This window comes from Lethenteron reissneri, chromosome 54 (genome assembly GCF_015708825.2).
Source record: "Lethenteron reissneri isolate LAM-NWPU_2019-01 chromosome 54, ASM1570882v1, whole genome shotgun sequence".
Lineage (NCBI taxonomy): Eukaryota > Metazoa > Chordata > Hyperoartia > Petromyzontiformes > Petromyzontidae > Lethenteron > Lethenteron reissneri.
The window spans coordinates 3,006,564-3,022,034 of record NC_083832.1 but is presented as its reverse complement, the minus strand read 5'-3'; the positions used below and the strand labels follow the sequence as shown (position 1 = coordinate 3,022,034).

Genomic DNA, 15,471 nt, shown 5'->3' with positions numbered 1-15,471 from the left:
ATGAGGGGAGGGTTGACCCCCACCTGGGGATACAAGGCCAGCCCTCTGGACGGGCCGGGCAGTGTTCGCCAACTCAAGCTTGAAGACATCTAAAGACCTGAAGACTGGACCAGCACCCGGGGACCCTCAACCGAGGCTCTCGTTGGAGCCGGTTGTAGCGGAGCCGAGGTAGCTCGGACACCCTGCGTACCCCGGGATGGGTCTGTCCAGTCTTCCGCTATCCGCCGTCGCAAGAGCTCGGCGTGTAGCGTAGCTGGCGTGTAGCGTAGCCCGACATGTGTAGGACACTAGAAGGGAGGCTGTCTCTCCCTTAGGCTATCGGGTGAAAGGGGCCGTACCCCTTCCTGTAGAGTAGTGTGTTACAGAGTAGTGTTTAACAGAGTAGTGTTAACAGAGTGTTAAGAGTTGTTACAATAAACGCGTTGCCTCCAGCAGACGTCTCCTTGTGGTTTAGTTCTAAGACAACACAAGTAAAGTTGTGTGTGTGTGTGTGCTTTGTCCCAATTCAGGCGGGAGCTCATGCCAGTGCTCTCTCTCGTCTTCTCTGTCCTCTTTGTGCTCTTTGGAACCTTCATCATCAATGCTTTCAGGTACTCGCCAAGCACATTTGGCATGCATCGTGTCAATACTATTACGGAAGCCACTGCATAGTCTGACTGGACATCTGTGAAAAAGCTTTATAGCTCATCAGATTCCTCCAGTATGAATAAATATCCTGATTCATTCATGGCTGCTGTCACTGTATGCTCACAGAAGAGTGCTGTCCCCACTCCACTGCTTCACATAACATTCAGGGTCATAAAACGCCTGCTCTCTAACGAAATGTGTAGGTGCATCTCCAGGCTCTAGTAAACCACTGACCTTTGACCGGAGTTCCTGGGCCAGTTCTGGAAATTCCCCATTTCTCCAACGGGAGCCAGTGCGCTCGGAGAACAAAGCGCCAATTGGTTTTAGTGTTGTTAACGATTCACTCCTCCAGCGCTTCAATGTTTTGTCACGATTCGGGGTCACGGATTTGGGGTTCACGATTCGGGGTCACGATTTTGGGGTCACGGTTTTGGGGTCACGATTCGGGGTCACGGTTTGGTTCAAGAATGGATTTTGTCCGGTTTTACTTTTGCCATACCGTTTGTAATGTTTCATGGAGGGGGTTGAGGGAGGGGTTGGAGGGGGGCGGTGGAGTTTGTCCCATTTGTACCTCTTTTTGAACTACAGCATGAATGCAACATAGGCATATGAGTTGTACGTAATTTGCTCTAAGTTGCAAGTGATTCTCACACGTGAGTCGACCCATGCGTCACATGACCAGCAGACCACATGTTCAAGGTTTGCGCATGCATGTTTCACGTGTGTGTTTGCATGGAGCAGTAGTGGTTAGCACTATGAACTCAAAATACCTAAGTATAATTCCTGGCAACGGTTACCATCAGTGGTGAATGTCTGAACCGCTCTTGGGCCCTCCCCTAGGTCGACTCGGCGTTAAATTAGTACTTTGCTTGACGTGGTGTGTAAACATCAGCACTGGGGTGACGAAGGCGGCCAGACGTGGTGTTGACCACGCGACCCCTTCGTGCACTCTGCCGACAACAATGGGTGGTCACCAACAGCATTTGCCCATTGTGCTGTAAAGGCCGCGCGTGGATGATTGTACACGTGCCTTTGTGTATATTTGTTCGCCGTGTTTTCTATGTGCGTATCTCAGTGACACACCCAGCAGTGGCAGGGAGAGGGAACGGAGGCAGAGCCCTCAGAGTTCACCACGGCCGGCAACCTCCTCGCAAACACCGTGAGTTACCACACGATCAACTTACTGCTGGATAAAGGCTTTCTCAAGGTATCACAGTCTTTTGATGAAATGGTCAAGATAGCTTCTGCACGAGAGCTGCTTTGTCTTGGGCGCGATCTGGCCTTTGGCTGCCACTCCTTTGTTAGTCTCGACCACCAGCTGTCATTCCTTCTAGCGATGCATCCTACCCAAGTCCACTTATGTTAACAGTCAAAACGATGTCCTGATTGTACGATTGCCAGATTGTGTCATGAGATAGAAAAATCCACTTGGACCTATCGCAGCGTGCAATCCATCACATTAGCGGATATCGCAGGGCTGTTTCTGAGATCCCTTCAATGCATGTATGTTGAACTTCTTTCACGAAGGAAGTTCAATGTGCATAGCTGGGGGCAGCACTTTGCACTTTGCCACTGAGAGTAAAGTTTGTTTTATGATAGTCAACCCAATATTTGTTGAATTCTGAGAGCTGGCCTTTAATCGAATTACATGCAGAAAGAAACGTGTTTTTGTTGTGTACTTAGTGACCAGACCGAGACAATAAACTCCACCACGACTGACAACTTAGTTGAATCACAGGTGCCTACCTGCATACGAACCCAAGATCCTAGCGGCGTCAGCTCGGCACTTGGACTGCCGAACCACCCGGCCATCTCTTGAATTCTGTGTTTGCTTTGGGGGACGCCAGAGAGATGTTGAATCGCATCTCAAAGCAATTGAGCGCGGGATTTTTGTTGTGATTTTTTCAGTACAGTTTTGAGTTTGAGGTACGATGTGCACATCTGTGCTCTTCTTGTGCCATTTTTTGCGGGACGATGCTCGGCTACTTTTGTTACCCCTGTTGGTCACAAGCGCTCACTGCGACGGTTGATGCGCAGGCCAGGCGGAGAGAACTTGGAACTAACGGAGCTGACGGGCGACCTTTGCTCGAGCTACTTGGGTGGCCTTCGTCCGGGTCATATGACCGTGCTACTGATTGCCATGGCACCGCATCACTATCTCTCGGTGTTCGCCTCCATCATGAAACCGTTTTCCCGGTGAGTGTTGGGACTGCTCCTCAAAAATCCAAGCGGTGACGCAATCTGCTATCGCCACACACAGTGTTATTGTCAAGAGTCGAGTGTCCTTCCATATTCTGCCTTGTTTACTCATTCCCGTTAGAACGTTCATAACCTGCTCTTGTACGTTTGCAAGTGCGCAGATAAAAGTCACCCGTGACTCTACCACTGTTGAAAGCCATACAAGGCCATATCAAGGCGTCATTCTCCTAACTCTTCGCATATGGGGGCCACAAACATTAGTGTAACTAGTTTGCATGTATATACAAAACTTAATTTTATATGTATGTGAATGTCTCGTCGACACACCGGTGTGCTGAAACAGTAATACATTGGCAGCATTTGTTCACGTGACAACTTTATTCATTGGTAATATAGGTTCTTTTTTGAGGGGTTAAATCACGTAAATATAAATGTGTCGTTAAACCCACAACCACCCGACACAGCCAATTAGTAAGGTTTGTCACTTAAACAGAATATGCCAATTCGTTATTCACTGGCCGTGTCAGATGGTTGAAGCTGTACGACACACCATTTTCCTTATGGGGATCCGTCCTGAAAATCAACTGTGGACCGTAATATTGGTCGCAAATGCCTACTCGTCTTAAATTAAAATTGCTTTGCACGCACGTGAAGACGCAAAATATTGACGCTTGCGAAAATATAAACGGTTGCAAATGTGCAATTCTCACCGTTACTTCCGTTGTGTCTTGTGTTTCAACCCTAGCAACCGCTACCTGCACTTTGGCTTTGTATCTCTGAAGAAGCACGCCGACTGGGTGAACGCGGTTCTCTCTGCCGCGGGATGCGAGTCCCTGCCAGGGTGTGACCCTGCCGAGATCACGCTGAGGAACGCGCCCGTGTGCGTGATCGCCATCAATCCGCACCGCCGGTACTTCTGCATCATGCGCTCCAACCTGGAGTCGAGGATATCGCAGCAGGCCAGCACGGACGATGACAAGATGGCTTTTGCTGTCATGAATAAAGTTTTGAAAGGTATTTTAATCCAGTGAATTGGAGTTTGGGTCAATGCACTGCTTCACGTACATCAAAGTCTTCAGGATATCCTATGGACTCACTTCTGCCTACCTCTCACTTCTTGTCTCTACTCTCCTTCGTCCACTCTCCTACCTCTCCCCTTTCATCTCACTCTACTCCCCCCCAGACACTCTCCTGTCTCTACCCTTTCATCTCACTCTAGTCCCCTCCACACACTCTCCTACCTCTCCCCTTTCATCTCACTCTACTCCCCTCCACACACTCTCCTGTCTTTCCCCTTTCATCTCGCTCTACTCCCCTCCACGCACTCTCCTACCTCTCCCCTCTCATCTCACTCCACTCCACGCACTCTCCTACCTCTCCCCTTTCATCTCACTCTACTCCCCTCCACACACTCTCCTGTCTCTCCCCTTTCATCTCACTCTAGTCCCCTCCACGCACTCTCCTACCTCTCCCCTCTCATCTCACTCCACTCCACGCACTCTCCTACCTCTCCCCTTTCATCTCACTCTACTCCCCCCCACACACTCTCCTGTCTCTCCCCTTTCATCTCACTCTAGTCCCCTCCAGACAACTCTCCTGTCGCTCCCCTTTCATCTCACTCTACTCCCCTCCACACACTCTCCTGTCTCTCCCCTTTCATCTCACTCTAGTCCCCTCCAGACACTCTCCTATCTCTCCCCTCTCATCTCACTCTACTCCCCTCCACACACTCTACGCTTCAGCAAACACGACATTCTATCGAAGCCCCCAGTCGACCTTCGCCCAGTGGGAGGTCACCTCAAACTCCTTGGTTGCCCCCTTCCCCCATCCATTCATGCTGTTGACTCCCTGCTCCTGTTCAAGTCCACACTTATTCTGGCCCATAACTGACTGCCTCTCTCCTAGGACTTCCCCCTTGGTCACCAGACTTCTGGAGACCACTCTCGTGCCTGTCACGGTAACATGTGGGTGCCACGGTGGCGAGATGTCCACTACCTCGCCTAGTATACAGGAGGCTGTGGGTTCGTCCCGACCCTGACGCCTGGATATTTGGAGTTTGCATGTTCTCCTCGTGGTCACGTGGATTTTTCTCTGGGTCCTCCAGTTTTTACCTCCACATTTAGAGTCAATATGGGTTTAGAGTGTTTGCCTGCTATAAATTTCCACACGATAAGCCACTTCATTGGGCTATAATCTGTGGCCAGGTCGCTTCTGAAAAACAGCTCTATAGCTCAGTGGGCCTTAACTGGTGAAGCAAGAGAACTATCCTACCAAGCGCAACCACTTTTTCCTACAAAACTTGCCTAACAAGTTCCCTTCCAGACTTCTGCATCGACCAACAACTCATTTACATGTCGCTTAAGTTTGGCGTCCAGCTCTCTGATCTCTGTTCCACGCACGCAGTGATTGCAGAGGGCACTTCCCAAAGCACTCTGACGAAAAGTGACGTTGTTCAGCTTGATGCCGCACGCGTGCGCGCGCGTGTGCGTTACACGTTTTACCAGCGGAAAATCAACACCGCCGCCTGTGTCCGCAGATGAACGTCGTCGCTCCTCTTCCACATCGTCGTCTGAACCCGGAAACGAGAAATCTGCTCGTCAGCAGTCGGCAGGCATCTCCGCAGGCAGCTTGTTCCGGCCGGAGTGGGCACTGACCGGACTGGACACGTGGATGGAGCGTCTCTTTGAAGGAACCTTGCCCAGATACTACGTGTCCAATTGGCCCGGCATGTAGTTTTGAAGTACACTTCAAACGAACGTTCTTGTCTTTCCATTCTAACATCACCAGGTGAATGTTTTTGGCAGACATTTTCGTCATGGTGATTGCCTCCCATATTTTTTTTAACAGTACCGTTACACAATGCGGTGTGGGTTTATTTAACGTCCATATTATCAACGGTTGGGTACATACAGTGCGAAAGAAGTTCAACATACATACATGCCATCGCATCTCCAGATGCTCCACGGAAACGGCGGTGCGTATTTATTTTGTAGAAAGAAGCACACTCGGTCATCATAAGGAAGTTTTTGAGTCTCACGATTTTCCTGCAGAGGGATTTACTACTCTCAGTCATATATAAATAGGGAATGCCCGCAAAAATTTTGATTCATCCAAACATTTTTTTCAAAAACAACAGAGGCTGTAAGAAGTTAGAGGGATGGGCAATAATATGAGCAATAATATGAATAATAAGAGAGGAGACGGGTGTGGGGGAGAGAGGGAAAGGGAAGGGGAAAGCTCGGTCCAGGACTGGCAGAGCGGACAAATGTGGAAGGTTATGACGTGTGGTTGACGAGGTTAAACGGAGATGACGGAGCAGTTGAGTGCCCGTGACAAAACTTGGTGTTTGTCTGCCACTGGGTAGATATGGGGGGGGAGGGGGGGTGTACGACAGGACAGAGGAATGTGACGTACACAGAGGAAGTATCCAGGCCGCAGTCATTTTCTGGGCTTGAAACGCGATTGTAATGTGCGTCAGTGACGTTCCTCTGTCCCACTTGCACATCTCGCCACGATGCAGGAGTAGACGAACGCCAAAGTTTGTCGCGATTATAGGGGCTCGTTGGGATGCAGCCACGCTCCCAAGGGACACCTTCACCGAGGCGCTTCACCAGCGCCGTGGGCCTGGCGTGGCTTGCGGAGCATCTGCGTTCAAAAAATCACGGCGACAATTCCAAAGGCGCCATCACTCGGCAAGCCAGTTACTGCGAGGGCTGCGCTAGCAAGTGACAAAACGTTTGTCATCGGTCCATTGTAATGGGAAATCGATGTCATGTCTTGTCACCTGTGGCTGTTCAAATAGTGGCGACTCAACAGCTTATCTTGTCTTCCTTACAAATGGTGCAAGATAGAGGGGAACAATTTTACAGGTAGGAGCAACAGTTCCACACTGCCCACCAGGGATTATTTGTCTGTCATGCATAGCCACACCCTCGATTCGTAATTCATAGAGCGCTTCGGGCGGGCTCGGCACCACGTGACGCGCCGCATGACACGGATCGCACGAATGCGCTGTCCAACCAAGTTCCTACCTGCCCACTCCGAAGGAACGTGTTCTAATCCATAGTCATTTTATCGATGGAATGCCCTTTTTTAAGTCAAATTTTTGGGGAAATTATAAGAGCAGTCGTGGCAATGGCTAAAGACAGAAATGTATTGACAAAGTCTACTACCCTTGCACAGTAGATTACGAGAATAAATGTAGAGGTCAAGGATATGAAGTGAAAAAATCACAGAGTGGCGGTGGACTACAAATTGTATTGAAAGTTAGAGAGAACAAGTTGCGTCTTTAGTTTAGACTTACAACCAGGGTAGTTGCCTCTTTTAGGCCTCTTTAAAGGATAAGAGGAACAAACACCAGAATCGGAGGATCTCGGATTCCACGGAGGAGCTTGTGGGGTTAGTAGATCAGTGAGGTATGCAGGGCTAACGTCGCGAAGGGCTCGGTAGGTGAGAAGCAGAATTGTGTAATAGGTTTTTTTCTGGCAACAAAACTGAAACCTTTATACAAGGATTCATGTCTGCATTAACCACAATACTTGCAGTCAAAATGCATACAAAAAACACACTGATAATATATGCATTGTCCTTGAAACTGATTGGTCCACACCAAGGGACGGCTCGAGCACCAATTGGGTCGAGGCTCAAAAGAAAGCCGTCCCTTGGTGTGGACCAATCAGTTTCAAGGACAATGCATATATTATCATAGTGTGTTTTTGTTTGCATTTTGACTGCAAGTATTGTGGTTAATGCAGACATGAATCCTTGTAAAAAGGTTTCAGTTTTGTTGCCAGAAAAAAGGGGAAAACCCCTATTATATTTTGGTACTGGCAAAGGAGGTCGAATGATGAGATACAGAATTGTTTACTTTGTTCGTGGCTTATTAGGCAGCCAATGGAGAACTAGGCAGGTGTGGTGTTGTGTCATGGTTCTTGCACCAGCTGCAGCCTGTTAGTGGAGCATTATTGTGTGCAAATACAAATTGGATGTAAAAAAATGATGTTGGTATATGGTCAGTTAGCATGGAAACATTGAACGGGCACAAAGCATCGTAGAAAAGTAGCTGCAGTGGTTCCTGCCTCGTTAATGGCAGGCGCAAGTCTTCCCATTGCCGTTCTGCAGATACAATTGACCGCTGTCCTCCTGCGATCCACTTTGAAGGTTGTCACGTGTCCGTGTGTGTTCATGTTTACATGGAAAAATATAAATGTATATGGGTAAAAATGGTATTTATTGAACGTAAATAACTTAAACGTGGTTGAGTGTCAGTCTACACCATGCACCCGTGGCTAACTTAGCGTGGCCATTAGATCCAAGCAGTAATTGTATGGTTGCTTTTAACGGCAAAATTCTGATAATTTGACATTCGTGCGGTGGCGAGGTAACCCCCCCCCCTATCCCCCCAGGCATGCTGCCGTTGTGGTGTCATGGTTCGCACACGGAGGCGATCCAGAGGTCGCTGGTTCGATTTCGCGACGCGGCAGCTGCAAACAACGGGGCAAGTTTCTTTCCAAGCGGCAGTGTAAAACTGATCAACCACAGTTAATCGGTACGTCGCGTGAGCATTGACAATTGTTGGAGGCCCTTCCCGCCAGCAGTAGCGCAAGTACGCGATTGCAGGGCTGCACCTTTACCTAAGGTGACTCCGGCTGAGATCAGTTTTAGTCTTGGTGGAGAGTCCGCACGACAACGTGTGATGCTGCCTCACTGCTGCGTGCGTGTGACTTTCAGCTGGTACATCTAACAACATAACTCGACAGCCCGTTATTAACCTACTGCTGCTGCCGCCCTAACACCCTTTTACAGTCAATTCATCTCAAGCATCCAACATATATACAGTAAAACCTTGGATTGCGAGCATAATTCGTTCTGGAAACGTGTTTGAAATCCAAAGCACTCGTATATCAGTTGTGATCACGTGATGCTCGGTAGACAACGTATACACGTACTACTCGTATTGCAAGACCTCGCTCGTTTATCAAATTAATATTTATTTAAAAAATTGCTTGTCTTGCAAAACACTCGCAGACCAAGTTACTCGCAATCCAAGGTTTACTGTATATGTTTTTAACACAAATGGTAGTTACGCTGGAATAGCTACTGCCCCAGTAACACCGCTTGGCAGCACCATGCACGATCGTCCTTGAAGCCTCCAGTCCAACTCATCCCTCGTGCATGGTGTAGATGTTTCGTCTGCTAACAAAGTTTGCTGTGATTTAACATCGTATATTTTACATTGTGGAAAAGAGTCGATCCAAAAACCGTGTGTCATCCGTAATGAAATCGCTGTCTGTAAATAAAGTGTTGCGGTTTTTTTTAAGCTTTAATGAAACCACCGTTGTCTATTTTGCTTAGTGCTTCTTTGTAAAGTATGTTAGATTTAGTACGCCTCATCTCAACCATCGCAATGCCCTGCTACAGTGTCTAGCCAGGGGGGGGGGCCCTCAGCGGCAGCTATCCCTGTGCAGGGTACGGTATTTACACATTCGGCTGCCAGTAGATGGCGATGTTACGGTGTATTCACGGCATTCAAGGCATGTCGGTCAACCACTCACTTGTCTACACCGTTTTCATCTTCATTAATTTTCAGCTGTACGCCTCTCGCCGATAAGACATCATCAGTGTGAGGGCCGCCACACATTTTAAAGCATTGGGGTTTGACAGGTTGATGATTGGGGGTGTTTTCACATTTGTGTATTGTTGGGAATGGGGGGGGCACATCAGAAGCCGTACGAAAGGCCACGAGTGGCCCGTAGTCCTTACAGATGAAGAACACTGGCCTACACCATTGGAACCTCCTTTGCCAGTAGCAAAATGATAATTGGTTTTTTACCCTTTTATCTTTTTTGATGTTATTTTGTTTGCATTCCGACCGCAGGTATTGTGGTCAATGCAAACATGACTCCTTGTAAAAAAAGGTGTCAGTTTTGTTGCCAGATAAAAGGGTAAAAAAACAATTATCAACACTGGCCTACACCAACGGTTCCCAATCTGTGGTCCGTGGACTTCTGGCGGTCCGCTAGGCTACAAGAACTTCTACGTACATGAAATAGGTGCCCGCTAACAGCACTTGCCCCAACAGTCTGTTTAAGGTGGTTCCTCTCGAACGGCACCTGGGGTCTGTCAGCCCTCTCTTGCTGTGCTTGACGACTCTGCAGGGTGAATCACTTATTCATGGAAGTGCACCCCCCCCCCCCCCGCACAAGTGCAGGGATCACTCGCAGTGAACTTGGCTCCCATCAAGTGCTGCTGCTGCACTGCGCCAGGCGGGTTTTGCGGAAACGCAGCGGCATTTGTTTAAAAGGACCACACGCTGTTGGCGAGTGTCGGATGGTGAAAACTTGAAGTGAACGCTGCAGTAAAATACACCATTATGTATTTTAATATTTATTATGGTATAATCGATGTACAGATAGTCCCCGAGTTACGATGGTCCGACTTACGATATTTTGATCTTACGATGGCGATAGCGATGACAAAATTGTAAAATATTTTAAATTTCGCGTGGCAGGCAAACAGCAACGTACGAGGTACGATACTGTACGTTCAATGCATGTATGATACGTAGCTTTAGCGATTTCATTTTAGGGTTACCACGATACGATACGTTCAATGCATGTGAAACGTTTTTATCGCAGATAGGATTGTTTCCTGAAAAAACTTTCTATTAAGTTGCAGTTCATATAGGTAGGCTAAGAATATACCTTGTTTTTTTTACTTAACATTTTACTGTGCAATACAATATTGTAATGAATAAATACATACAGTATATAGTTTATACAGTACAGTACTGTAAATTGCTCTGTTGATAAATTATCACCATTCTTTAAGACTCCTGGGTAGGCTAGGCCATCTTCGACTTACGATATTTTGACTTACGATGGGGTCGTCGTAACGCATCTCGATCATAAGTAGAGGACTACCTGTCCTCGTGTTGTACTTCGCAAACATTAAACCTTTGGCGGCGATGTTTGTTGTAATGCACCCCACATTTTTATGTTTGAATTATAACAAAAGTGCACAATTTTACATTTCGTTAAATTTACAGCAAAATAAATTTTGAGTGCTTTTAATCTGTTTTAGTGCAGTATCAGGCCTGGCAGCCTCACCACGATCGACGCTATCATTCATTCGCTGTACACAAGCACACAGTGGTGCTGTCCGTTTGCTGCAACTCCTGCGCACCTGATGAACTCAGGCTAAGATGTATTTGATGCGTGGCACGTCTAGTTCCTGTTCACTGTCGATGCCGTGACAAGCCACCACGAGCTCCAAGTATCTCGCACCGGGCACGGCCGGCATTGGCAGCATTTGAGAAAGCCTGCTAAAAACAAACACATGCTTCAGCAACAACGCACGCGTGGCACCACGATCCAACTTTCAAATGTCTTGAGACGGGAGGTTGATGCGAGTCGCTAATCCCGTGTAGAGCGCTTCAAGATGCCGCAAGCCTGAAGGAGGGTGGCTCCATCAGAGGCAACTCATTATTATTACCACAGTGTTCTATAACGCGGTGGTTGCGTTCCTGAAGAACACTGCGACATGCAGGGTAAAGCACAGTCCACGATAACACGTGAAATGCGTATGAAAGGCCGAACAAAGACTGAGGCGTGTGGGTCGCTACACCGAGGCAGCCGTATGGCCGCTTATTCCTACTCGCGTGACGTAGTTCCATTTACTCAATCGCGTTTATACTATTCGCATCCCTAATTACAAACAATGTGTTCCCTAAAACATTCATCGCGTTGTATATCAAATTTGCGTTACGAAAAAACAGGCTATTATTATACGTACGGTTTTGAGAGGTCATCATCGTTCAACGGCGGGTAAAGCAACTGTCCAGAGCAGAGTATAATTGTCACCACCAACTCGTGCTCCGCCTGTCAGGGGACATTCAAAGTCAGATTACTGAGGTGGTTTTGCGCACTCGACAGACCGGTGAACTAGAACTTTGGGGGCGCCCCGGTGGCTAAGAGATGTTAACTCCCTCGCCTGGTATACAGGAGGCCGTGGGTTCGATCCCGACCCTAACGGCTGCTGTATACTTGGAGTTTGCGTGTCTCTCTCTCCCCGTGGTCATGTGGATTTTTCACCGGGTCCTCCGGTTTTCCCTTCCACATTTAGGAACATGCTTTTATCGAGTATTTGGCTGCTATACATTTCTGAAAAAGAGCTATATAGCTCAGTAGGCCTTACCTGGTAAAATAAAAAATAGTTCGGTTTAGCATTAGTTTCTCTCATGCTGGGAGGTGAGGAATGTGAGAGAGCAGACCGCCAGTACAGTGTGTGTACCTCTCTGTGCCAATGTTTGCCAGTAACCATTTGTTTAAGCATGATAAACTCCGGACAGATTTTGACTTGAGCCTGAACCAGTGGCATAGGTGTTGAGCATGCAGGCAGTACAACAATGATAATATCACGTAAGACTGCCAATTCCACGGTTACCTCCCATCATATGTAACAATTATATTTTTAGCCATAATAGTAAAGTCATTAATCTATTTGGCGCAACAATCTCATGTCACCTGTCATGGAATGGCTGTGTTACTAATCTGGCTAAGGCAGCATCGAATAAACTTTTGGCTTTCTTGTCTGCCAAAGTCTCCTTTAACTCTGAATAATTAATACCACTATACAAAGCACAAATCGGCCAAAGTTAGAAAACTGCTCTCATATCTGGGATGGAGGACCCAATTCCTACCTCACCGCACCTGATATAATTTAACGTAAAATAATCCAGTTGAATGATGATCCAGCACTTACTGATTGACTCCAGTCATACGCTCACCGGCGGTAAGTCGTCTCATTATCACTCTTCTATCGCTACTACTACGACCATGGTTACTGTTCCTGTGAACTTTCACTCGTCGATTCCTCCTCCATCACCCATGTTGAAGACTCGGTCTGCCAGACAGACCGTTTCATGTCATGTGGTGTTGTAACCAACACCACGATGCGGGTCAGAACAACAGGTTCACTCACCCACTCACTCATCCACCACACAGCAGGTCGGACAAGCTCTCGTAATAATCTCGCTCATTTCAAACATGCGTTCCGCTCTTTATCTATTGCAGCTTTGACAGTGCAGTTTGTTGCTGTCTGCTTGGCATTTTAAACCTTTGGACCTGTGCTCAGCAAACTTGTGTTTAAAAGAAAATAACTGCACCGAGGCCCAAGGGCCGGCGAAAGGGCCCAGGCTCTGAGCTTCGAAGAGGAAGGGAAATTGGGACAGAAGGCCCTATTTCATTCTGTGAACCCGGGGCCCACACGCCAATCACGCCCACGCCACTGATCTCGACAGCCGTGTGTGTGCGCTCTTTTAAACAAATACCCCGTTAACAAAAAGCACCCCCTCCCCCCACCAAGAATTGATCGCAATTGTCACTCAACATTAATTTTTATATAAGCGCCCTAGTTCAGCAGGGGTAGCCAACCCCGTGAGATCTGCAAAGAGCCATGTATGTATATGTATAGACAGTTTTCGGCACAGCACGGGAGACATTCATTATTCTTTGCTACTGTCATAGGAGTACGCTCTACGTTATACCCCTTCGATAGAGCCACATGATGCGGTGGACTAAAGAGCCGCGTGCGGCTCGGGAGATGCCGGTTGGCCACCGCTGGCCTCATTCTTTTGTGTCGCCATCTCACCTTCATGTGATCCAGGAACTGCTGTAGGGTCATGTCCTGTCGCCCATCCACCTCGATCCGATCCCACACATTCCACTCTTTATTGAGATACTGTGGCACACCGAGCACAAGGAAACGTACCAAGGGTGCAAAAAAACGAGGTTTTCAATTGACGAATATTAACCCTGCTACAACAGATGGATTAGGAAAACGGACACGGCCTAAGTAAAGGAAATAAAAGTCGAGGTGTTTGAAACGAATCGTTGAGAGATATTCGCGTGGAATTGCACCGAGGGGCAGACAGGAACACACGCACCTCCGATTAGCACGGTCGTCTACGTACAGGGCATTGTGAACTTCGTTGTATGCTTTGTTCACGTAACAGGATGGGCCACGAGAAGGCTGACATCATCCATCCCACGGTTATTTGGCTTGACCACCTGAATGTAAAATTGTAGCTGTTGCTCTGCTCTGCAACAGCTATGGTAACGAGATGTTAACTACCTCGCTTGGTATACAGGTCGTGAGTTTGATCCCGACTCTGACGCCTGCTGTATATTTGGAGTTTCGTGTTCTCCTCGTGGTTATGTTTTCTCTGGGTTCAGTTTTTCCCTCCATGTTTAGAAACATGCGTTTTTGACTTTTTGGCTACAATAAATTTCCACGTTATAAGCAACTTCGCTGAGCTATCATTTGTGGCCAGGTTGCTTCTGAAAAAGAGCTATATGGCTCAGTGGCCCTTACCTGCTAACCAAAAAAAAGTCATCTACATCAGCCGTACGACAAGAAAGAAGAAAACGCTGATGAGACACCTGGTGAGCGGTGGGTCCTGCAGGATTGACCATCGAGAACTTGCACCTCCCCAGGTCAACGAACGCGTTGTGGAAATCTCTTTTGTTCCCGCGCTCCTGCGCCACCGCGTACAGCTGCAGGCATACCAGCCCCGCCACGGCCGCCGTGCACGTGGCAATGGCGGGGATGATGTTGCCGACGATCTTCTTGCTCTGCGCGCGAGCACAGAACACAAAACCGTCGCACGAACTCCAGTCATCCTTGCGGCAGCAGTGACGGCTTCTTTCGGGCTGGCCATCGAACAATGACGACGGTCAGCGCATCGCGAGCTTTCAGATGCGCTTCTGCGGCCGTCTGGAACGCTCTTCCTTTCGGTATTAGGGAGCCATTGGAGCTATGCACTTTTCAATCTAAATTGATAACTCATTCAAGAACTGCTTTTTGTTATTGTTTGTTTTCCTTCCCCCGCACCTCCAATTAGCACCGTTGGCTACGTAAGTTTAACATACATACAAAGTGATACTCGTTTTATTGACCCCAGAGGGATGATGGGTTGAGTTAACCTCCCCCCAACCAAGAGTTCCTCGGAGATCCCCTGCGAGTGATGGATGTGAAACCACACCTTGTGTTTGTCCGCTGGGGAGATTCCATATGTCTCGGCTCTTAGGTTGGAAGCAGCAACAATGAAGTTCATGTGATCATCATCATCCTAGAAACACAGAGCGGCGAGAAAATGGTGCAAACACCGCTTGTCTGATTTCGTTCCGCCACGATTTTTGCACGATTTTGCACATGTCCATTCATCTATTCCATTGCAAGTTAACCCTTTCCAGTTGCAGCTGCAGAGTCGGTGTTCATCGCTGAATTTCGGAACGGGCAAGCGCTTCAGCGTTAATTCTATTTAGAGAGGCATCACGCCGTTGTTTTTAAAAGACATTGCACTCACCGCAGAGAATTTTAGTGACACAACTGCACTCTATGATAGCTGGCGCCAAACTGTGCCATATGGCCTTGCGGGAGCCTCGGTACCGATAAAATTATATAATTTTTTCTTCCAGTTCACTTGGACTGCTAAGAGAAGTCAGTGGCCTTCAGCAGGAATATGTCACTTGCAGGGTCGATGACCGGTGGCCGAGACTAACAACCTCGTAGCACCCCCAGGACAGGAGCACACCCAAGAGTACGGGTGGCTGAGTAGATAATTATATCAGCAATAGCGGAGTG

At 47.9% G+C, this 15,471-nt stretch overlaps 2 protein-coding genes across 5 annotated transcripts in view; one reads left to right on the top strand and one right to left on the bottom strand.

Annotated features, from left to right (window-relative positions):
- Positions 1 to 9,145, top strand: part of DNAJC16 (DnaJ heat shock protein family (Hsp40) member C16) — a 32,698-nt gene extending 23,553 nt beyond the window's left edge. Inside the window, exons 13-18 of one of the 2 annotated variants that reach the window (XR_009756856.1) lie at positions 510 to 590; positions 1,703 to 1,786; positions 2,665 to 2,823; positions 3,572 to 3,840; positions 5,363 to 5,613; positions 8,232 to 9,145. Coding sequence is in view for 1 of the 2 variants with exons in the window: in XM_061574048.1 (XP_061430032.1) it covers positions 510 to 590; positions 1,703 to 1,786; positions 2,665 to 2,823; positions 3,572 to 3,840; positions 5,363 to 5,559 (790 nt within the window). In the remaining variant the exon portion in view is untranslated. Of the gene's footprint in view, positions 1 to 509; positions 591 to 1,702; positions 1,787 to 2,664; positions 2,824 to 3,571; positions 3,841 to 5,362 lie in introns of both variants that reach the window. The other variant, XM_061574048.1, reaches the window with a different exon arrangement.
- Positions 9,146 to 10,226: 1,081 nt separating this feature from the next.
- Positions 10,227 to 15,471, bottom strand: part of LOC133356503 (ubiquitin-like modifier-activating enzyme 1) — a 32,159-nt gene continuing 26,914 nt past the window's right edge. The window contains exons 21-25 of one of the 3 annotated variants that reach the window (XM_061574046.1): positions 14,870 to 14,956; positions 14,268 to 14,459; positions 13,477 to 13,566; positions 11,620 to 11,705; positions 10,227 to 11,149 (exon numbers count right to left, since the gene is read on the bottom strand). In XM_061574046.1, the coding sequence (XP_061430030.1) occupies positions 11,020 to 11,149; positions 11,620 to 11,705; positions 13,477 to 13,566; positions 14,268 to 14,459; positions 14,870 to 14,956 (585 nt within the window). In that variant the 3' untranslated portion in view covers positions 10,227 to 11,019. Of the gene's footprint in view, positions 11,150 to 11,619; positions 13,567 to 14,267; positions 14,460 to 14,869; positions 14,957 to 15,471 lie in introns of all 3 variants that reach the window. The other 2 variants (XM_061574047.1, XR_009756855.1) reach the window with 2 other exon arrangements.